We start from the raw sequence: 23,126 nt of genomic DNA, 5'->3' as shown, positions 1-23,126 counted from the left end.
TGTCACTAGAGCCCTAAGAAGTCCTAGTCCCAAAGTTGGTAAATCAATTTCTGTGGGAATTAAACAGAGTTTAACACTCTGTACTAAGCTGAGCTGCTTGCTCGGTTTGACTCATTAATATTTAGGTGCTGGCTGGGACCAGACTGAAATTGGTCTGCCTGGGTTCACTTAACCAGCTGAGTGAGCTGGGGCAAGCTACTTAACCTTGCCCAGCCTCAGGTTTTCAGTAACTGCCCAGAGTTGTTGTAAAGTTAGTAGATGGGAGAGTACAGGTGTGTGGCATGGTACCTGGTGCATACAGTAGGCTGACAATACGTAGTACTATTTATTATCGCTGCTACTGTTTCTTGCATTTTAGTCAAGGGTACGTAACAATTTCTTCCTCTGAAGAAAAGACAATTTTGAGAGGTTGTTAAGCACCCAACCCTGGAGAAATGAAGGGTGTGACTGACCCAGTGACTGCAGGAAGCAAATATACCTACCACAGGAAAGACAAAGTCTTCTCCAACACCAATAACAACACAGAGACCAGGCCAAAAGGGCTCCAAGCTTAATGAAATCACATCAAAGTCAATTTCTGAGACCAAGAACCCGACCCCATCTATTCAAAGTTTGTGTTTTTTTCCCTGCCTCCAGGAACAGAGAGCCTAAGAGACCTACTCTTCTTCTTTGACTGTCCCGGGGCTGGAGATGACTGGGTAGCCGAAGTACTCGGCTGGTCTTCCTCTTCTTTCGTTTCAGTTTTTAACTCTGTGCCTCTCTCCTCTGTTTCTGTAGGTTCCATTTTACAGTCTTCTGCTTTAGTCTGAAAGACAAGGTGAAATTTTTATTATTCCAAAGACTTGTCACCAGGAAGCAGTAAGATCACCGTCCTATTTACTCTCTCCTGTGGACAAATGCCTTTCTCATGTGGGAATCATGAAATGAGACCTAATTACCAGAATACTTTCCTGTAACAGGTTTAGTGGGGTTCCTAGACAGAGGCCCTGCCCAAGTAACAGCAGCCATTGCCCTACCCTCACCTCTGGGATGTCCTCCGGCTGAGTATCTGCTGGTTCTGGCTGATCCACTTCCATCTTAGCCTCCATTTTCACTTCCTGTGAAGGCTGCTTCTCCGGAATGGTCTGAGAAGTCACTTCTGTGCTGCTAGCAGATGGAGGGTTTGATACCTGCCCTTCAATGCTTACAGCTGGCTGGGAAAGCTGGACAGAAAAGAGGGGGAAAAACACAAAAGTCTGCCATGTATACAACCCGAATTCAAGCTCCGCATCAGGATGGTGTGATTAACCACCTATTTTGAGGCTAGTATCATTCTATTCGTTTATGGTGCTTTCGTGTACTCGGCCTATTTCACTCCCTTGAAGTAAACTGTGCTTAAGAACAAGAGACTGAGGACTTGCAAAGGCCGACTGGCTGCTGTACCTAAGAGAGCCCGCACCGGCTGTCATTCTGTGGCAGTGCGGGAGGGATGGGGTCGTAGGGCTGACTGCCTCCGAAGAGCTCACGTTTACAGAGAAGCAGAAAGCAAAGAAGGATGACTGGCTATTTTGTTTTGTTTTGAACTTATCAGCGGGAAAAGCTGCAAATGTACAGAAGTAGAATAAAATGAACCCCCACACTCACCACGTTTTAACGGGATAACTGGTAATTTCTTTATCCTAAGTCTTCCAATAAGAAACCTCATACCGAGTAGTTAGTATTTTCAGGAGCTACCTGAATCAAAAGCTCCCTTTGTGCACTCTGCCGTTCCTCACCTATCAGAGGCTGGGATGAAACAGTTGCTTACTTATGGTGTTTTATGAAGTAGCTGTGACTCATGGGACTTCTTGGCTTACTAACAGGACAGAAACTAAAATATTAAGTATCAGTTAACAAGTAGAAAGTTCTATGCCCTGACGCAGAGAACTGGTAACGATGTAGCTATTAGATGTGAACTTGCATTTCTGCTACATACATAATGAGCCTCTCACAAGAAAGTTACAGACTGTTTCAGACCCATACTTTTCTCATTTTAGGTCATGATTTTCTAACCTTGGCTCGGACCACAGACATTCATAGATCCATGGTTTTGTTCGTTTGCTCTCAAATATTACAGGTCAGACTGTCTGAAAAAAGATTCTTTAAAATATATAAAATTTACGTGGTGTGCTAAACATACTATGGATTCTTTCTGCTTGCCACCCCACTTACATGCCTGTAAGCCTTGGAGTATAAGACAAAACACACCATGGTCAGCATCGGACCTAAACAAAACCTTTGAGCTCCCTCCATGCTAGGTACTACGATGGCAAGAACAGGAAGGAAAAGAAAGTCCCTAACTACAGAGAGATTCTGGTCTAACTGGGGAGACGGCACAATACAGAATACAAACCGCACATAAATAATCTAACACTAGGGTACAGCTAGAAGGATTCTGCCAAAACACATGTCTCTGCTTACTGGAGTCGCAGGCTGCGGAGGCAGCAGCGGTGCTGTTGGGGTGGGAACAGATGCTGCTGTACTCTGCTGTGAGAGAGGCTGCTGCTGCGGCTGGTCGGCGGGAGGGGCAGCAGGAAGTGAAGGTTGAACCTGGGGAGGGAGTTGCGTTGGTGGCGGTGTAGGTGTCTGCCTTGGAGGTGGATGGAGAGCTTGGGTCTGTGGCCCAGGCGGCATGGCTGGAGGTGTAGGAACAGGGGCTGGAATTGCTGTTGCTGGTGGCTGCTGAGCCCCTATGCTTGGGGGAGTGTGGTGAGGCGTGGGGGTGCGACTAGGTACTGGAGAGGGTGAATTCTGATGCAGAGCTGATTGAGGGAGAGGGGGACAGTGAATGTGGCTCCCTTGAGACCCTGGAGGCATTATAGGAGAATTCACAGGGCAGGAAGAACTGGACATCTGTGCCTGTTAAATGAGAAACAGAACAACATGACGACTCAGAACACAATGCAAGAAGTAATTACATAGGCAGCCTATATGCAATATGCTTCCACTTCAAAATATGTCAAAAATCTTGTTACTAGGGGCATGTCTTCAGATAATCCAACCAATGTAGTATTTAATTAAGTAGGCTTCAAAAAAACCCACCAGAATGGCCACAGCCACTGTAGAGGCACGGGACAGTTGAGTCCACAGTATTTTCTGCCTGGCGCTGCTCTCTTCAGTCACAGTTCTTTTGCATTAAAGTTCTAAGGTTTCATTTTAAAAAGTGTATGCTACTTTAACAAATGGTTACAACTATCGACTTAATCTACTTTGTAACAATTAGTAGCATTGCTATGTCATAGTAATCTCATGTTCAGAATTCATTTTAAAAAGTGTTCGCTCCTTTAACAAATGGTTACAACTATCAATTTAATCTATTTTGTTGTAACAATTAGTAGCATTGCTATGTCATGGTAAACTCATGTTCAGAATACCATATGTCCATAATTGTTCTTATTAAAAACTTTAAAAAAAACATCTATTTTGACGCATTATTTGTTGCCAGATCAAGAGAAGTTTCAAGGATCACAAAAACAAGTAAAAAAAACCCATCCGTGGGACATACTTGAGACACCGGTGCCTGACCGCCAGACGGAGCCAAAGGCATATTCGTTACATTCATTCCCTGTGTTGAGAACTGAGTCTGGGGAAGGAACTGGCTCTGGCTGGAAGGCTGCTGCATGCGAGGCCCATAGCCCATTGGCTGCAGAGGGGGAAAAGAATAAACACAGAGCACCAAATTGCTTCATTGTGGTTATTCTACTACAGCCAGAATCCCCAACTACTCTGGTTCTGCTGAGGGGAAGGTGGGGTAGGAAAGGAAGAAAGTGTGCAACAGTGGACTCTCATGCAAAGATAGTGGAGAACACCCTCAAAGCTGACCAAGGCCTACTCTAAAGCAATTACAGGAGGTTACACACAAACCGATTCTCCCAATACACAAATGCACCTGACAAGGTACAGAAGTAACTGCTTTTGCATACTGTTTGTTAAGTGATCATGAACTACAACTTCATGAGGTCTCTGCTCATATCATGATATTGTAACATCACAAATTATAAGACTCCATAATCGGTACAATTAAAATCTTACAAAAGCTGTGGCTGAACTTGGTAGCATTCATGGTCCACAAATACTTGAGGACTGTTACATCTCTTTCTTTTTATTTTTGGTGAAAACATGTTTATAGTAGCTTTATTCATAATAGTCAACAACTGGAAATATTTGAAATGTCCATCAATAGCAAAGAAAAACAAATTGTGGCACACTCACAAAATGGAATACTACTCAGCAATAAAAAATGGGGATTACTGGGTGGCCTGGATGGCTCAGTTGGTTAAGCATCCAACATCGGCTTAGGTCATGATCTCATGGTTTATGAGTGTGAGCCCCACGTCGGGCTCTGTGTTGACCGCTCAGAACCTGGGGCCTGCTTTGGATTTTGTGTCTCCCTCTCTCTCTCTGCCCTTCTCCCACTCACGCATTTTCTCTCAAAAATAAATGTTAAAAAAAATTTTTTTTAATGAATTATTGATATAAACAACAGTGTAGGTGAACATCAAAACCATCATGTTGTGCCAAAAAGGTCAGACACAATACAGTACATCTGAATGGTCCCATTTATATGAAGTTAAGAAACAAGTAAAGCTAATCCAGGTTACAGAAATCATGGTATCCATTGTCTAAATAAAGGGGATAGGAATTAAGTAGGAGGAGGCATGAGGGTACTCTCCAGTGGAAATGTGCTTTATCTTGAGGACTGTTACATTTCATGTCTAAAATCCCCCCCGCCCCCCAATACAGGCCTTTAATAGAGAAATTATGAAATACCAAAGGCCAAAAACTTCACCAAACATAAAAAAAAAAAAAAAAAAAGTAACAATCCTCAAGTATTTGTGGACCATGAATGCTACCAAGTTTAGCCACAGCTTTTGTATACAGCATTGGCACAACAATAAGATATTTATCTTATAACGATGGCAGTATGGCACCAAGACATGCTAGACAACTCCAAAATGGCTCAAGGATTAGAGGCACTAGCTAATTCTCAAAGGGCTAAGATTGGGGTTAACATGGAAAGGTGGACTGCATAAGGAGCAGTGAGATGCTCAGAGTCCCTCTTCTCCAGTGTCTAGAACCAAGCAATTGTTCCTCCATCGTTCTTGCAAAAGACAGTTTCCTACCTGGGTAGGCTGTATGTTTGATGAGCATTATAAAAGAGAGAGGACTATCAAAGTGTGCAGACTACTAAACAATGAGACTCCGGGGAAAGGTGACTGGATGCACTTATGAGTTTTCTAGCACTAGGACTATGAATAGTACTTGGAAACAAAATTTTTTTAAGTGTTTATTTTACACAGATTATAATCAAGAGAGTTAACTATATTGGATCCTATAATACATACACTTTAGAAACTTGGTTTTTCATTTAAGGCTGTAAACAGCTTTTATGCCAACATGTAAGTTCTGAAATTATTGCTTGTAGAGCATTACAATTTATGAATGTACCATAATTTAACCATTGTGAATCCCCTACTGCACATTCAGGATGCCACTTTTTCTTTTTTTTCCCCCCAAAACAGAGTATACAAGATGCTTAACATGAATTTTCTCCAAATGATATCCTTTTGGTATCTTAGTGATGATTTCTTTAGGATACATTTCTAAAAACAATTTACAGGTAAAAGAGATAGATTAAAACTCAGGGATTTTAGTATTTACTGCCTGCCTAATTATGGTATATGGTTTAGTTTTTTCCTACTCCACTTTAAAAAAATAACTACCCTCAACTCCAAAACACATATATAATCATTTATTAAGTGTATAATAAAGGCCAAATACAATAGAATTAAAGATAAAAATCTGGATTAAAGTTACTCACTTATAATTAGCTATTTAAGCAACTATAAGCATTGTTTACAAAGTACAAACAGATAAAAAGGATTTTTAAATGTTAAAGGGCAAGATAATTACCCAAAGATGTCAAACTTACTGGGTTGAGAGTTCCAGGCTGAGCTAACTGTCCATGGTGCTGAAGAGGAGAGGTTTGCCGGGGTCCAATTGGGGGCTGGGGCATACTCATCTGGCCAAATTGATTCATACCTGTGAGTAAGTACAAAATATTAGATCTGAATGCCTTCATGGAATTGGAGAACTAAAGACAGAATTCTGATTCTGTGACATTTTATCAGGACAAATAAAAGAACCAGTTTTCAACTGTGAATGAATTGGTTCCATTTATAGCCACACTGTTACTTAACATAAGGTCTCTGAATAAAATTTTACAATTTAGAATAAAATCCATCTTGACCAGTTGTTTTTATTTATTTTTAATAATTTTTTTTAAGTTTATGCATTTACTATTGACACAGAGAGCACAAAAGATAGGCAGAGGCAGAGAGAGGGAGACATAGAATCTAAAGCAGGCTCCAGGCTCCAAGCTGTCAGCACACAATCCAACACAGAGCTCGAACCCACAGACCATTAGGTCATGACCTGAGCCAAAGTCAGACACCTAACCGACTGAGCCACCTAGGTGCCTGGACCAGTTTTTTAAAAAAAAAAAAAAAAAAAAAAAAAAAAGAAAGAAAAAAAGAAAAAAATATTTTTTTTTTTAGCATTTATTTATTATTGAGAGTTAGAGAGAGTGCATGAGCATGGGAGGGGCAGAGAGAGAGGGAGACACAGAATCTGAAGCAGGCTCCAGGCTTTGAGCTGTCAGCACAAGCTTGATGCGGGGCTCAAACTCACAAACCGTGAGATCATGACCTGAGCTGAAGTTGGACGCTTAACCCACTAAGCCACCCAGGCGCCCTTGGACTGGTTGTTTTTAAATGGATGCTCGACCATTTCATGTTTTTGCCACCTGCCAGCCAAACTGTGTTCCACACCCTTCCTTTCTCCTTGGGCTCCAAATCCAAAATATGTTCTGATTTCTCAAGTAGGATACACGCTGCTGGGCTGAGGCAGGAATTAAGGTGACAAGAATAGTATTAAAAAAAAAATTTTTTTTTAATTTTTATTTTTGAGAGAGATACTGAGTGCAAATGGGGGAGGAGAAGAGAGAGAGGGAGACAGAATCCGAAGCAGATTCCAGGCTCTGAGCTGTCAGCACAGAGCCTGACACAGGGCTTGAACTCACACACTGCGAGATCATGACCTGAGCCGAAGTCAGATGATTAACCGACTGAACCACCCAGGCGCCCCAAGAATAATTTTATAGTACACCATAGACTGTTTTAAAAAGCCATGGTTGGGCACCTTGGTGGCTCAGTCGGTTGAGCATCTGACTCTTGATTTTGGCTCAGGTCACAATCTCACAGTCTGTGGGGTCGAGCTCCACATTGGGTTCCACGATGAGAGTGTGGAGCCTGCTTGTGATTCTCTCCCTCAAAACAAACTTTGAAAATAAAAAAGCTATGGTGAGGGGCACTTGGCTGGCTCAGTTGGTAGAGCATGGGACTCTCGATCTCAAAGTCATGAATTCAAGCCCCATGTTGGATGTTGGATGTGGAGCTTACTCTGAAGAAGAAAAAAAAAAAAAGCCATGGCTAAATAAATATATGGATTTCTTTCATAACTTACCAGGCTGTGGAGTTATCCGAGGCATCATCTGGTTTGGCACACTGCCACGGATCATAGATGGGTCAGGCAGAGGGCCATCTAGGGTAGAATAGAGAAATGGTTAGAAAATCATCTTTGGGCAAGCGGCACTTTTGTTTAAAAAAAAACAAAACACAAAATATCTTTAGTAGTATCTTGAAAAATTCAGCCTGAATCTCCAAAGAATAAAGCTATGAATTTAGACAAGAACCTGAAGAAAACTGTTAGTTCTGGAATATAAGAAAAGCCTCCAAATAATTACAGTATATCCTATGCTTTCTTTCAGTGCTGACAAGAAAATAATGTAAATTCTTAACTTTAAAGAAAAGAGAAAGGCTATTATAGCATTTAATATGCTACTATTTGACTAAACTGTTTGAATTAAGTTGTTTTTGGTTGTTATGCAGAAGAATGTCTTCAACAGATAGCTACAGATTTTGTTCAGTGACCAGATTTGATTGTGTACCCCAAGAATAGGTGTTTTTATGCACACAAACCCATTGTGAACACTGACTTTAAATAATTCAGGTACTCTATTGCTCTACATACTGTGCACACCTCTTAAATACAAAAGTAGAAAGAATTAAAAAAGACATCAAAATGTAAACACGGTTGACCCTTGACCAACATTTGAACTCTGCAAGTCCACTTACATGTGGACTTTTTTAGTAAATGTGTATTTCTTATGATTCTTTCCTGTAGCTTATTTTTCTATAGGCACACAGTATTTAACATACTTAACAGGCAAAATATGTGTTATCTGTTTGTTATCCCTAAGGCTTCTGGTTAACGGATTTTTTTGGGAGTCAAAAGTTTTATGTGGATTTTAAACTGTGCAGGGGTTGGCGCCCCTAACCCCTTGGTTGTTTAAGGGTCAACTGTATGTAATTTCTAGTATTTTCATGGATTATCTGCACATCTTCTAGCATAGACCTTCCAACTTTTCTCCACACCATCGTGTAGATCAAATAATATTTCTATAGCACCGTGGGAAAAGACAGGATGCTTGTAGTGACCCAACTCTGCCTTGGATACCTCCTGACCCAAAGTGCTACTGCACTCAAATCTCAGACACACTTGTGACGACTACGCTCTAAAGAGAAGCCTACAGTGTGCTATACTAACTAGTAACAGAAATGACCACACAACTAAGTGGGTTAGTGCAATTCAAGTTAACTAAATCCATCAAGATTTGCCACTAATATTGCTCCTAATAAAACTATAATACAGTCAAACTGAATACTGGAGAGAATTCTGAACATTTATTCATATACTCTTTTATCCACAATTGTGCAAGATTTCTAAAAATTACATATATACCCTATGTTCACTATATAAAAATTAGAGAATAGAGATAAACCTGTATAGTTTTAATTTTCCACATGTATATTCATCTATACTTTATATAAAAGCAAAATTTTCACTTAATATACAAGGAACTTTTTCCCTGTCAATAACACAGATAAGTGTTGCAAGCTAAATGCCAGCAGAGACCAGGCAGTCAGTACCAGTCAGTGGGAAAGACCAGGCATCTGAAACAGAGAAAAGGGAGCAACTGAGATGAACTGGGAAAAGCACAACTATGATGACAAGCAGCCATTACTCTAGTGAGAGACTGTGGTGCTGCTGTGGGGAAGACAGGGCCAAATATGCTAGATCCTTCCATCTCTAAAGGAAACCAGGAATCTGTATATTTTTAAGTGTTTTTTTTTTTTTTTTAAGTTTATTTATTGCAAGGCGGGGCGGGGGTGGTGGTGGTGGAGAGTAGAGACAGAGGGAGACAGAATCCCAACCAGGTTCCACATGGTCAGCGTGGAGCCCAATGTGGGGCTTGAACCCATGAACGGTGAGATCATGACCTGAGCTGAAATCCAGAGTAGGACACTTAACTGAACCACCCAGGCACCCCTATGCAAAATCTTTTCAAATACATGAAAATATTCAGATGAAAAAACAAAAACCTAATTCTACTGCCTACAGCTGGCTCACTTTCATTTACAACTATAATGCACATGATGGTTTTTACTGACTGCATGGTATAAATGTGCAATGAAACCTACTGTGGGCCCAGGAGGCAGCTCTTAAATTTTATCATAAGGGGGGCACCTGGGTGGCTCGGTCAGTTGGGCGACTGACTTCAGCTCAAGTCACGATCTCACAGTTCATGAATTCGAGCCCTGTGTCAGGCTCTGTGCTGACAGCTCAGAGCCTGGAGCCTGCTTCGGATTCTGTGTCTCCCCCTCTCTCTGCCCCTCCCCTGCTCATGCTCTATGTCTGTCTCTCAATAATAAATAGATGTTAAAAATAAAAAAAACTCTGAAAAAATTTTATCATAAGGAACATATAATGAACATCTGAAGAACATTTTGATGACAATTTTTATTTAGATAAAAATATGTATATATACATATACATATAAAACCATTAATTAAAATGTTTATCATTCACATCTAGATAAATACCCCAAGGCAAGATACACACCTAGATTGAACAAATTCCTTATAACACACAACACTAAATATATCCAAGTAAGCCTATCACCACCCCCTATCCCCCCAAGCAACCAATATTAACAAATTAGCATTGGGGCACCTGGTTGTCTCAGTTAAGCATCCAACTCTTGATTTTGGCTCAGGTCATGATCTCATGGTTCATGAGATCAAGTCACACACTGGGCTCTGGGATGAGTGTGGGGCCTGCCTGGGATTTTCTCTCTCTCTCTCCACACACACACACACACACACACACACACACACACACACACACACACTGCTGGTGCATGTGCTCTCTCAAAAAACAAAAAACAACCCCTCCTCCCGTCCAACCACACAGATAATATACATACTTGTCAACTCTCAAAGTTTTTATGTTTGCAAAAAAAAAAAAAAAATTGAGAAGTCAGCCACTTATTCAACCTCATTAATAATTAGGTTCATCATTTTCACATTACATATAATGTATATTGCTTATATTCACTTATTATAAACATCTTTCCAGGCCAATACAAATACCTACCATAGCCACTCTTTGATTATATAATGCATGCCCTTTGCAAACAAAACAAACTTTACAGAAATATAAAAATTGGAAAGTTCAAGTCTTCTATATTCCTTCCTCTTACCCGTAATCATTTTCTCATGCAAATATACAAATGAGATAGAAATAAATCATACTCAGTATGTCACATTAAATGAGTATGAAAACTGTGATATAATTGATATTATATTCCATTAGTTTCAAGCGTACATGATTGGATATTTATATGTTACAAAAGATGACCACAGTACGTCTTTGTCAAGTTTTTTTTTCTTGTGATGAGAACTTTTAAGATACACTTTTATCAAGTTTCAAATGCCCAATACAGTATTATTTTTTTATTAAAAACATTAAAAAAATTTTTTTAATGTTTACTTTTGAGAGACCGAGCACAAGTGCGGGAGGAGCAAGAGAGAGACACACACAAAATCCAAAGCAGGCACCAGGCTCTGAGCTGTCAGCAGAGCCCGATGTGGGGTTTAAGCCCATGACCCACAACATCATGACCTGACGCTTAACCGACTGAGCCACCCAGGTGCCCCTACGGTATTATTAACTACAGTCACCATGTTGTATATTACACATCCTCAGGAGTTATTTATAATTGCAAGTTTGAACCTTTTGATCTCTTTTACATATTTCAGCCACCCCATACCGCTGCCATCCCTCCCCACCCCTGCCTCTGGCAACCACCAAACTGCTATCTAGAAACTCATTTTTTTTAAGATTCCAAATTCTAGGGAAATCATATGCTATGTCTTTTTGACTGATTTCACTTAGCATAATGCTCTCAAATTCCATTCATGTTGGGGCGCCTGGGTGGCTCAGTCGGTTAAGCGGCCGACTTCGTCTCAGGTCATGATCTCGCGGTCCGTGAGTTCAAGCCCCGCGTTGAGCTCTGTGCTGACAGCTCAGAGCCTGGAGCCTGTTTCCGATTCTGTGTCTCCCTCTCTCTCTGCCCCTCCCCCGCGCATGCTCTGTCTCTGTCTCAAAAATAAATAAACGTTAAAAAAAAAAATTCCATCCAGGTCACAAATGGCAAGACTTCTTTCTTTTTTATGACTGAATAGTACTCTGGGTGTGTGTGTGTGCCTGAGCACACATTTTCTTGATCGATGGATATATCTTGGCTATCGTAAATAATGCTGCAATGAACATGGGGGTGCATATATGTTTACCTTATTAAACTAGTTTCTTCCTTATGGTGCATTTTGGGCTTTTTAACCTAATCAAATCAATCATTCCTTTTCCTTATAGTTTGCTTTTATTTTCTGGATGTTTCATCATCTACTTTAAGACAGTGATGAGCTAGGTTTGGTTGGGCAATTGTCTTTTCTTTCAAGAAAACTTTCTTCTATTACTTTTTAATTACAATTTTCCTTATTTAGCATATCTTAACGATTTACAGCAGACTGGAAAGACAAAATGCTGGGTGTGGGGGGGTGGGAGGGTTGACTCCTGATTCTGCCATTCACTAACTGTGTGACCACAGCAAGTTAGGCAACCTTTCTATGCCTTAGTTTCTTACTGGTAAAATGGGGATAATAGTACCTAACATTGGGTTTCCGAATCTCTCAAATTTTTTTCTATATATCTATCATCTCTCTACTGACTTTTTAAAAAAAATGTTTATTTTTGAGAGACAGACAGAGTACGAAGGGGTGAGGGCAGAAAGAGAGAGGGAGACACAGAATCTGAAGCAGGCTTCAGGCTCTGAACTGTCTGCATGGACCCCGATGTGGGGCTCGATCTCACGAACTGTGAGATCATCACTTGAGCTGAAGTCAGACACTTAACTGACTGAGCCACCCAGGTGCCCGATTTTTTTCTTCTTAATTTAAGATCTAAGACCCAATGTGGGGACTTAAACTCATGACCCTGAGATCAACAGTCACATGCTGCACCGAATGAGCTAGCCAGGCACCTCATATTTAGTATCTTTTTAAGCCGTTTTTTAATTATCTTCTGTGTTTTGTTATTGCTAATCTGGTTTTAAACTCAGTCAACTCTCCCATTTCGTTTTCCATCCCCTGCTGTCTTTTTATGTCTGTGTATAGTAATTTTTTCTTTTGAAAATTTCCTTTTTCTGTAATAACTCTCCCTTGCAGTTGTAATTATCTACATGGACCACAGGAGGAATTCCTTTATCTCTGTATAGGGAGCGATCCCCTCGGTGTGTGTGTGCTATGTGCTCAAGAGGGTAGGTGGTATTACCTTAGAGGGGTTTCTCTGGCAGCCACACCTTGCCCTTCACCTTTAAGTGGAGGGTTCCAGATGGTTGGTTAAATCTGTTCAATCTTTCAACTGCCTGGGTAAAAAGGGGATGCTTTGGAGAAGCCTCAAAATATTCTAGTGTATAGTGTATGGTTACTTTAGCAGTGCAATACTGGAGGCACTTTTAGGATGTTTCTAAACATCCTGTCGGATGTTTCAATAGTATAAATTACATTACTGTGATTATTTCTACGCAACTGTACATTACTTTGTATTTCTATAAATGTAACAACTGGATTTAAGGTAATGAAAAAAACATTTAAATTCTTACCAACAGCATATTCCAGAACCATGTTACCATACAGTCATTAACACCCACTCTAACCTTTAGAGACGCCAAAAGGTCATATTGATTTTACTTGTTCTTTCCTTTTCCCATTTTTCATCTTTCCCCCCAAGTCATATACTAAGGAAATTATACCTTTAACACTGAAAATACTTTCCTTGGTTTGTCTATTAATTACACTTATGGTATCTTCTGTTGTCATTTTTTTTTCCCTCAAAACTTCTAGGCAGTATCTAAAGACGTTTCTTGTTTTATATTTTCTTCTATACATTCTGTGTACTACTTTCAATTTTTAGCTTAAAATTTAAAACTTCTCATTCTTCTACAATCTGCATATGGGATAGGGTGGGGATCTCATTCTACAAAAGGCCAGATTTAGTATAAGCTAAAGGTCAACATATCCTTAGGGCTATTCAGTTCCATTAACATTGGTTCCTGCCTGCACCCCTACCACACTGCTTCCACCCCCACGAGACTACAATTTAGTATCTGTAGACGTTAAACTTGGCTCCAATTTCTCCAGACAAAAACTACCAGAAAACGAACTCCAGAAAGCTCTACTGCACCCAGGTGTCTCAGGTTTGCCCACCTGTCTCTATACCTTAGGTGCTGTCCTGGTTTAGACCATCAGTACTGAATCCACTCTTGACTTTCTTGTTTTTGAACATCTGCTCTCCTACCTACTCAAAACACAGCTGCTTTTCCTTTGTCAGTGGGCCTCCTTGTACGCTCTTTCTCTGCCAGAAATGCTGTTCCTCTTCTCAATTCTTCTCCCACCATGGCCCAATGAGAACACTGCAGTTAACAAACGGAGCTGCTAAAGGCAAGTGGCAACCAGCAGTTCTCCATTTTACTACTTTGAGGCCTGAGGGAGATGAATTTTGAGCCCACCAAAAATCCTGGCATGAGTTGGTACCTATTCACTCAGCTTGGCACTATCTACAGGTAATCGGCTTTCCCTGACTCAAGATATACAGAATTTCTGCTATCATAGCCTTTCTCACATCATTTAATATAGCCTGTGTTCTCCCTCATCACTGTGTACCTAACTCCTTATGTCACTGCTTGAAACCTTGTCATCAGTCAGTGAATAAGGCAATGCATAATCATCTTGGCTATCTGGTTAATTCACTAAGTTGAGAAGGCTGCTATACCAGAATACTAAAACTGTCAAGATGAATTTTTATTTTTATTTTTTATTTATTAATTTTTTTTTAATGTTTATTCATTTTTGAGAGACACAGCATGAGCAGGGGAGGGGCAGTGAGAGAGAGAGAGAGAGAGAGAGAGAGAGAGAGAGAGAGAGAGAGAGAGAGAGACACACAGAATCTAAAGCAGGCTCCAGGCTCTGAGCTGTCAGCACAGAGCTGACACGGGGCTCGAACCCACAAACTGAGATCATGACCCGAGCTGAAGTCGGACACTCAACCGACTGAGCCACCCAGGCGCCCCTCAAGATGAATTTTTAAATGCTTCTAGGGGCAGTACCCGGGTGGCTCAGTCGGTTAAGCATCTGACTTCAGCTCAGGTCATGATCTTGCGGTTCATGAGTTTGGGCCCTGCATCAGGCTCTGTGCTTACAGCTCAGAGCTTGTAGCCCGCTGTGGACTGTGTCTCCCTTTCCCTCTGCCCCTGCCCTGTTGACACTCTGTCTCTCAAATATTAACAAAAATTAAATGCTTCTGAAAAACAGTTCTTAGCCTTCAAACATATTGTATCAAGAAGAAAGCGTGACAATGTTAAGGAACACAGTGTTGATCATTTGTTTAGGATGTATGAAAGCTGGTGGGGCCTCTGAACCTGTTCAGCACTGGCTGCCTACCAAATATAAGTCCATATAAGCCTGTGGGCTACCATTTTCTAGGTGTTCACTCAGAGAGAAGAGTATCTTGGGCTCCTAAAAATGATGCCAGATGATCAAAACACGTTAAGCACTATGACCAGAAATCTTAAACATACTGCTTAATTACTGCTCTTATGAAGGGTTGAATTATTTTCTTTGCAAAGGCAAAAAAGGGTCATTCAAAAACTCTAGAAAAGTTATGCAAGCTAATGCAAATTAGTGACTTTGGCTAGAAAACATTTTATTACCATTTTCTTCCCCAAAACAGCTATAATGAAAAGCACTTACTGGAAGTCATTCCTGGTTGTGGCTGTCCCATATTAGGCCCTGGATTCATAGAAACTGGTACCATGCCTGCAGCACTTGGTAGCATGTTTTGTTTCTGTAGTCTAGTCCTTCGTTTTTCTTCTAGTTCTTTCTGGATCTTATAGATTTTCTCAGCTAGCAGGTGGTAGTATTCGGCCTTTTAGAATTTTGAAAATAAAACACAGATAAGGAAAAAGAGGAATTACTACTAGGTAACAAAAAAAATGAACAGATATTAGCTTCATTTACAGATATAAGGAGAAACCCAAAGAGGGGGAAAAATCTATTCCCCTTTTAAAAGTTTTTATTTTAATTCCAGTTAGTTAATATACAGTGTTATATTAATTTCAAGTGTACAATGTAGTGATCCAATACTTCACACGTCACCTGGTGCTCATCACAAGTGCATACCTTAGTCCGCAACATCTATTTCACCCATCCTCCCCACCCCCGCCTCTCCTCTGATATAACCACCATAAAAATCTGCTTTCTTAGATCATCCCAGATGTGAGTTCATGTTTGGAATCATCATGTGAAAAGCAGCTTTGTCATGAAGCTACACAGTAAAGCATGACCTCTCAAAGTAGGTTAATGAAATATATGCTGGCGATTTATGGCACATGCAAAGAATATGCTACATTTTGGAAAAGTGCCAACTTAGAGAAGAATGTTCAACTGATATAGAGAAAACGGAATACTACTTGAGATGAACATACTAAGCAGCTGATTCACCATTATTCTAGTGAAAATAGCACAGAGCTGGTAACAGCTCAACCACTTTTGAAGTTGACAGAAGGACAACCCAGATAAAGTGCCACACGAGTACACTGGATTATTAAGAGGAAAAACGTAAGATTCTTGATGACATACGCCTGAAGAAAATTGCTTTGTTATCTTGACTGTGCAGTGAAACTAAGGACAGCTGAAGGGTATCCTCTAAAGTACGGTATTGTTTGTACATGCTACGAAAAGAAACAAACAACTAGGATAGGTCTATTTCTGACTTTATGTAGGAATATAGATACTCACCCGATTATTTGCAGATTCGTACATGTCTCCTTCCACTTTCCGGGCATATGCAACCAAGTTTTCCATCCGTCTGTCTTTTAAAGCAGCAGGATCCGGAGTAGGAAATATGGCTTGAACTCTGGAAACAGAAAATTCTACCACTATTATATCATGTCAACTTTTCATTCTCGTCATGGAAACGTCCAGTACTTTAAACTTTTTCCTGGTTAGTACTTTCTCATTTCTGTGCAACGGACACATTATGTAAAACAAAACATGGTGGATGTGCTCAAATATTAAATGATACAGAGCAAATGAAATGGTCTCTGTGGTAAACAAAGGGTCTCCCCAATCAGAACATAAAAAAATGACACCATAATAACCCCCTCTGGTTCCTGTCACGCTAACATAGGAGCAAAAAAAATTATACTCTGCTATTTGCATAAAGGAAGTGAGGAAACCTGACGTTTCTCGTTGTTTTAAGTGGAGCGGCCTTCAGATCCTTCTACTCTCAATTTATTCAGCTTAATAAAACCTAATAATCACCACAAGATCTTTCAAGACCAAAAACTTCAAGTGGAAGGGGCAGAAATGCATAACGATTCTGCCAAATTCAGTGTCTTTTACTTTCTAACAGTTCCCTCCCTACAAAATGTCTGGCACTAGGGTTCCTGAAGATTTGACCAATACTTTTCCAGCCTCTAATTTTATTATTTGGAGATTTCGTGTTCACTTGCGTAGGACTTGAAGAAAACCAGGTGGGGAAGAAATAAATGGAAGTTTAGAAGAATATTTTGAGTTGGTAAAAATTTCGCAAGCATATAATGTCAAGTCAGATGATCGATCCCAAATAATCCATTGTCTGCTATGAGAGAACAGGTGCTAAACAACTGGAGTATCACAAAGTAAGTTTGCTTTGCTTATTCCTTTTTAATTCATTTTATTAAAATCTTAGGGTTTTCTTGTCAAATTCCACTTCTGGTACCACTGATTTTGAATTTCTAAAGGAAAGTCAAATGTAACTGGTATGCTAATGTAATATAAAAATTAGTTTAGATAAAAAATAGACCACACAGCTCTAAGCCAATAAAAAATATGGATGGACTGAAAGAGACCCTTCTATTAAGTGGAGAAAAAAATGAAAAAAGACTGCTTTCCCCGAGGAGAAAAATGCTGGATGTCACTCAAAGTGCAAGTTCCATAGCAATGAGCAAGGTTCAAGCTCTGTTTTTTTTTATAATATTGGGCACATTACATTTTACTGCTATCGCTTTCCCCTCCTTCACCTGCCAAGACCTCTTTAAAGAAGAGGGTGGCTGAATGGCTGGCATCCATCAACTCCATAACAAACAATGCAGAGGTATCTCACCAACTACTGACATGCACATCCGGAGGGCCAGAAGACCATAGAGGAGCCACTCTACCAGGTTAAACTTGTCAACATCATAAAAGCTTTAATAGGAATAAAGGAAAAGAGTGTTGCCACCACCATATTCTAAAGAGCTGAGAGAGACCTGGTTTTCCTTTTAAAATTTGACTTTTGCAAAGGCAGTGACACTAAAATGAGTAATTTTTATATAATATATTGAAAACTGCCACTAGGTAAAATAGTTCACACACTGTTAAAGCCATAATACTCCTACAAACGATGGTGGAAAGGCTCAGAAGCAGAACAAGCAGCAAGACAGTCACAGGAGCAGAAGCATTAGCAGCAATAGCCAGACTACAGAAAAATCAATAATACTCCTCTTGTGGTTAAGTGCCTGGCAGACCGGTACCATGTTGACATGGTAACTCTCTATGAATAAGACATGCCTATAATCTTACAGTTTGTGAACAAGATGATTTCGAAGATCCTGAGTAATATCTTCATGCCACTGTTTCCGAATTCCAGTATTAGATGGTTGAGCTGCTGTTGGCATAGGACCTAGGGAGGCCACACTGGCATTTTCACTCATCATTGGGCTTTAAAAAGATATTGTGAAATAGTTTTAGTGAAGAAGGCAGGAGAAAAAAGATCTCATTTAAAGCAGAGCTGACAGTGATTACTACAATGGGTCCAACATACTATGACAAATTTCTTTACATCAAGAAATCTAGGGGAAATTGTGTGTGTGTGTGTGTGTGTGTGTGTGTGTGTATTTGTATGAGGCAGAGTTAACCCACAACACTTCATCATGTGGAGGGGAGGAGGAAGTCTTGGGTTTAGAAGACTTACGTGTTATGTTGTAAGACTAAACTTATTTTGACACAGCTTATCCCAGGGAATCACTGGTAATGGATTAATTCTTACCAATGGGATAGAGCAAACTCATTTTTTAAGCAACTGCACACTTGCAACTTCCTACTATATTCGGGGAAGGTACTGATCACCCATTGATACAATTTCACATTAAGATTTTAGAAAGCCAAAAGTATGGCCTCCAATATACTACTTGTCTTTATCCATCAAGGATGGCTTCAAATCAGGGGGAAAAAACAAAAACAAAAACAAAAACAAAAAAACAGAAAAGGAATCTGAACAGGAGTATGAAACATGACACAGGGCAAATATCAAGAAAAAAAACTTACTTTTGAGAATTTATGGCTGAATGCAACATTGAGTCAGAAAGAAGATTCGATGTTTGAACCCCTACACCTCCATTTACTCCCATAGGACTAGCACCTAGGACAAAACAAAAAACAAGACTGAATATTTTAAATACCAATACCAAAAAGAAAGAAAAGCTATAAAAGTACTAGAAGAACTTATCACAAGAAATTTGTATCCTTTCAAAGACCCAAAACCCAGAAGCCATAAGGACAAGATTTAGAAACTGGATGAGCAAAACCTAAAACCGCAACCGTTTAAGTAACTATATATGCACATATCCTTTCTTAAGCACAACTTATGTGAGGACATAGGGAACCTAAGTGCGATGATCCCTGGAGACTGGAATCAAAGACTGTGTTTTGGTAAAACATTTTGAATACTCCTTCAAACTGCCCTGAATAGTTCTATGTGCATACATTACCTCTTCAATTAGCAATTTTATTGAATAGTCTAATTCTTTAAAAACAAAAAACAGCAATATTGACACTAACCTAGATTTTCATGCGGTTAAAAAACTCTTCTAAAATACACAATTCTATTAATATACCTCTCAAGGTATGTTAGTTAAAAACAAGGAAACAAACAAAACTTCCCACTAAAATGCCAACAGTTGGCCAGATCTATAAACATTTAATGGAGAAAAATGCTGTTGCTTTCCTTCACGTTTCCTAAATAGTAAGGCACAAATTTGCTTCTGACAGCATCAGCCTAGCTCTGAAATGTAATTACTGGAAATGGTCTTCTAAAACGGAATTGTATTGTTCCTAATTCTGTATTTGTCAATGTAAATACTCCATGTGTAAACACTCCTTTTTAGCGAAACTATATACCTATAACATTGATTCGCTTTACTGATGGCAACCATATGAAGAGGTGAAAGAAAAACTGATTATAATGTACACCAATTTGCTTATCTCGTTGCCTTCTGATGGCACATGAAAACAGCAAAACATTCTCTCTGAAGTCTCCAGGTTCATCTAATATTTGGCATTGACTCTAAGAAATGGCTCAACCATAACCTGAAAAGGAATACCCTTACACTGGCCTGTATTTAAGATCCTAAGAGGGAGCATTCCCTTGAGAATACAAAAATGACGGAAGTCAGAAATTATTGGCACTGCCAGAGAAGAAGTCAGAAAGAAAAAAAAGGAATCATTAACACCTAAAACTCATCAAGAATACATTTTTGGGGGTGCCTGGATGGCTCAAGTCAGTTAAGTGTCCGACTCTTGATTTTGGCTCAGGTCATGATCTCATGGTTCGTGAGTTCAAATCCCACGAGCCCGGGAGTCTGTGCTAAAGGCACAGAGACTGCTTGGGATTTTCTCCCTGCCCTCCCCTGCCACTCTTAAAATAAACAAACAAACTCAGGGGAAAAAACACGTGTTTTTTGTTTTCTAAGCCCTGGGAGGAATCTCATACTAATAAGACCTTTATAGAGTAGGTGAATTCAGTAGGTACCAGAAGATTAAGAACATGGTCAAATACAGTCAAGGAAGTCTTATAGTAAAAAATTCTAATTTAGGGCTCCAGAAAGGATTCTCTCTTCTTGCTACAGAATCTCTATAACCTGATATATGTTAACAGATCCTGTAGTTCTGGCTACTTAATGCCCATCCAAACTAGAGAGGTCTCAAAGTAGAGGCCATGCCCCTTTCCTATGCCCACCCCCGCCCCAGCACATGGCATATCTGAATGAATGCTATTTCTCATTTATTCAAATATCCGCATCAATCAAAGTACCTCCAATTTATAACTGAGAACGTTCCAGCATTACAGCTAGGTCTGCCACAATGGGTGTTGTATCCATACTACCAAGTTGTTACTATGAATGGGTCTTGGTATGCTTATAAGCATTAGGATAAATGTTTGCTTAGGGTACTTCATCCTATTCAGTACTCCACACCTCAGGTAAAGATGGTATGATACAGACCCATAAACATAAATACTACTTTTTCTAAACATCCAACAACCTGGGAAAACAAACTAGCACTCATATCTACCAAACAGGTGAGATATGAGACCTTCAGAAGAGAGTACATAACAAAACCCAGGAGTTCTTGACAGTAATAGGGCCAGAATTTCCATAACATAGTTGAAAGATAGCTAACCAATAATGTGAAGGTCAGTAATAAAACAAGAGAATAGGCCAGCTAAAGGCAAACAAAAAATCCCAAGACATTTTTATGCTGAAATTATTAAAGCCTGATCACATACACACAACCATACATGGCATATTCATTCCAAGAGTGTTTAATCTGGATTTAATTATAAAGATCGCTTCTCAGCCTTTTGGCTAAGATCAAGTGTGGATTTAATTATAAGGAAACAATCAGACTAATTCAAATTATAGGACAATCTACAGTGTTCATCGAAAGTCAATGTGTGGTGAACAAAGAGAAGGAAGATGACTTCTAGATTAAGAGACAAAAAGCACGTAACAAACTGAATGGAAAAGCCCTGAATGACTGTGGGGGACAATTGGAGAAATTAAAATATAGACTGTACATTAGATGACATTATTAACAAATATTAAATTGTGTAGGCACAGTAACAGCACTGTGGTTATGGAGAAGAATGTCCTTATTCTTAGGAAATACATGCTAAACTAGCAGTCAAGTGTCAGGATATCTCGAGTACATGAAGAAATAAAGCAAATGTGGCAAAAATGTTGAAAATAAATAAATCTAGGTAAAAGGTATGCATAATGAACCAGAATCAAGACTTGGATTTCAACCAACTGAGCCACCCAGGCACGCCACAAAAAGTGTTATTATGTTCCAAATTTCCTGACGAAGTTTTCCTCTCAATTTCTAATTATATATCCAATCTGCCCTCTTGGTAGGATCCCCAACAATACTTTAGCATTAAAATAATATGGGTGAGGGCGCCTGGGTGGCTCAGTCAGTTAAGCGTCCAACTCTTGGTTTCGGCTCAGGTCATGATCTCGCTCACAGTTTCGTGGGTTCAAGCCCTGCAATGGGCTCTACACTGGCAGCATGGAGCCCGTTTGGGATTCTCTCTGCCCCTCCCCACTCATGCTCTGTCTCTCTCAAAAATAAAGAAACAGGGGTGCCTGAGTGGCTCTATGAAGCGTCTGACTTCAGCTTAGGTCATAATCTCACAGTTCATGGGATGGAGCCTGATGCGGGGCTCCATGCTAATGGCATGGAGCATAGAACTTGCTTCAGATTCTGTGTCTCCCTCTCTCTCTGCCCCTCTCTTGCTTGTGCTCTCTTTTGAAAATAAATAAATGAACTTATTTAAAGTTCATTTAAATAAGTGAAAATAAATAAATGAACTTAAAAAAAAAGTATGTGTGTATATATATATGTGTGTGTATGTATATATATATATGTATATATACGTTTGTGTGTGTGCGCATATATATATATATACACATACACACATATACACGCGCACACACACACAGCACTAACCATTTGGAAGTCCAATCTTTGCAAAACATAAAAGATAAACATTTTACGTTGCTGAGTACATGGAAATATACTCAAGTAAATCGCTTTTGTTTACAAATGTGATAAAAATCTTACACTGTTAGGGGACACAACATAGTCCCGTTTGTGGATATAGTCTACCACATCAGGTTGGAACCTAAAATATCCTAAAATAAACACCATTAGTGGAAGAAAACAGAAGTGAAAAAAGCTTGTTTTAGTATTTTAAAATCATGACACATCAAAAATTAAGAAAATACAGTTAACGCTAATTTGAGTATTGAACCATGTATTTCTTTGATAATATGGCACTAGGCTAAGGCCAAGATGCAACTTGAGTTACATTTCTGATCATCAAAATATTTATATTCCTAAGTAAAATCCATTATAAAACTCTAATAATAACAGAAGCCTTAAAGGATCACTTTAAATACCCAATAAAACAATTTATAGTAATAACCTTTAGTGCAAACATCACTCACAAGTATAAAGTTTGGTTAAAACTAATTTCATACGATTTTGGTGTGAAGTGAAAAAGCAGTCCCACATTCATAATATGCAATAAAATACTTTTTTAAAACTCTCTTAAAGACTGTGGAGAAAATTACATGTCCTAATCATGGTGATTCCATTTTGATATTCAGTTCTTTTACTCTCTAAGTTTTAGGGAACTCAAAAATATGAAAACAGAGGGTGCACCCTTCAACATAAACACACAAGATTATTAAAAAAAAAAAAATTTAGTGTTTATTTTTGAGAAAG

At 39.4% G+C, this 23,126-nt stretch overlaps 1 protein-coding gene across 2 annotated transcripts in view; it reads right to left on the bottom strand.

Annotated features, from left to right (window-relative positions):
- EP300 (E1A binding protein p300) overlaps positions 1 to 23,126 on the bottom strand; it is an 82,831-nt gene that overhangs the window by 24,108 nt on the left and 35,597 nt on the right. Inside the window, exons 7-16 of one of the 2 annotated variants that reach the window (XM_043562705.1) lie at positions 18,885 to 18,978; positions 18,141 to 18,278; positions 16,335 to 16,452; positions 15,288 to 15,462; positions 7,543 to 7,620; positions 5,951 to 6,060; positions 3,524 to 3,661; positions 2,440 to 2,877; positions 1,023 to 1,202; positions 661 to 805 (exon numbers count right to left, since the gene is read on the bottom strand). In XM_043562705.1, the coding sequence (XP_043418640.1) occupies positions 661 to 805; positions 1,023 to 1,202; positions 2,440 to 2,877; positions 3,524 to 3,661; positions 5,951 to 6,060; positions 7,543 to 7,620; positions 15,288 to 15,462; positions 16,335 to 16,452; positions 18,141 to 18,278; positions 18,885 to 18,978 (1,614 nt within the window). The remainder of the gene's footprint in view (positions 1 to 660; positions 806 to 1,022; positions 1,203 to 2,439; positions 2,878 to 3,523; positions 3,662 to 5,950; positions 6,061 to 7,542; positions 7,621 to 15,287; positions 15,463 to 16,334; positions 16,453 to 18,140; positions 18,279 to 18,884; positions 18,979 to 23,126) is intronic. The other variant, XM_043562706.1, reaches the window with a different exon arrangement.

Source organism: Prionailurus bengalensis, chromosome B4, assembly GCF_016509475.1.
Source record: "Prionailurus bengalensis isolate Pbe53 chromosome B4, Fcat_Pben_1.1_paternal_pri, whole genome shotgun sequence".
Taxonomy (NCBI): domain Eukaryota; kingdom Metazoa; phylum Chordata; class Mammalia; order Carnivora; family Felidae; genus Prionailurus; species Prionailurus bengalensis.
The sequence above is the reverse complement of the archived record's forward strand: the minus strand, read 5'-3'. Positions and strand labels throughout refer to the sequence as shown.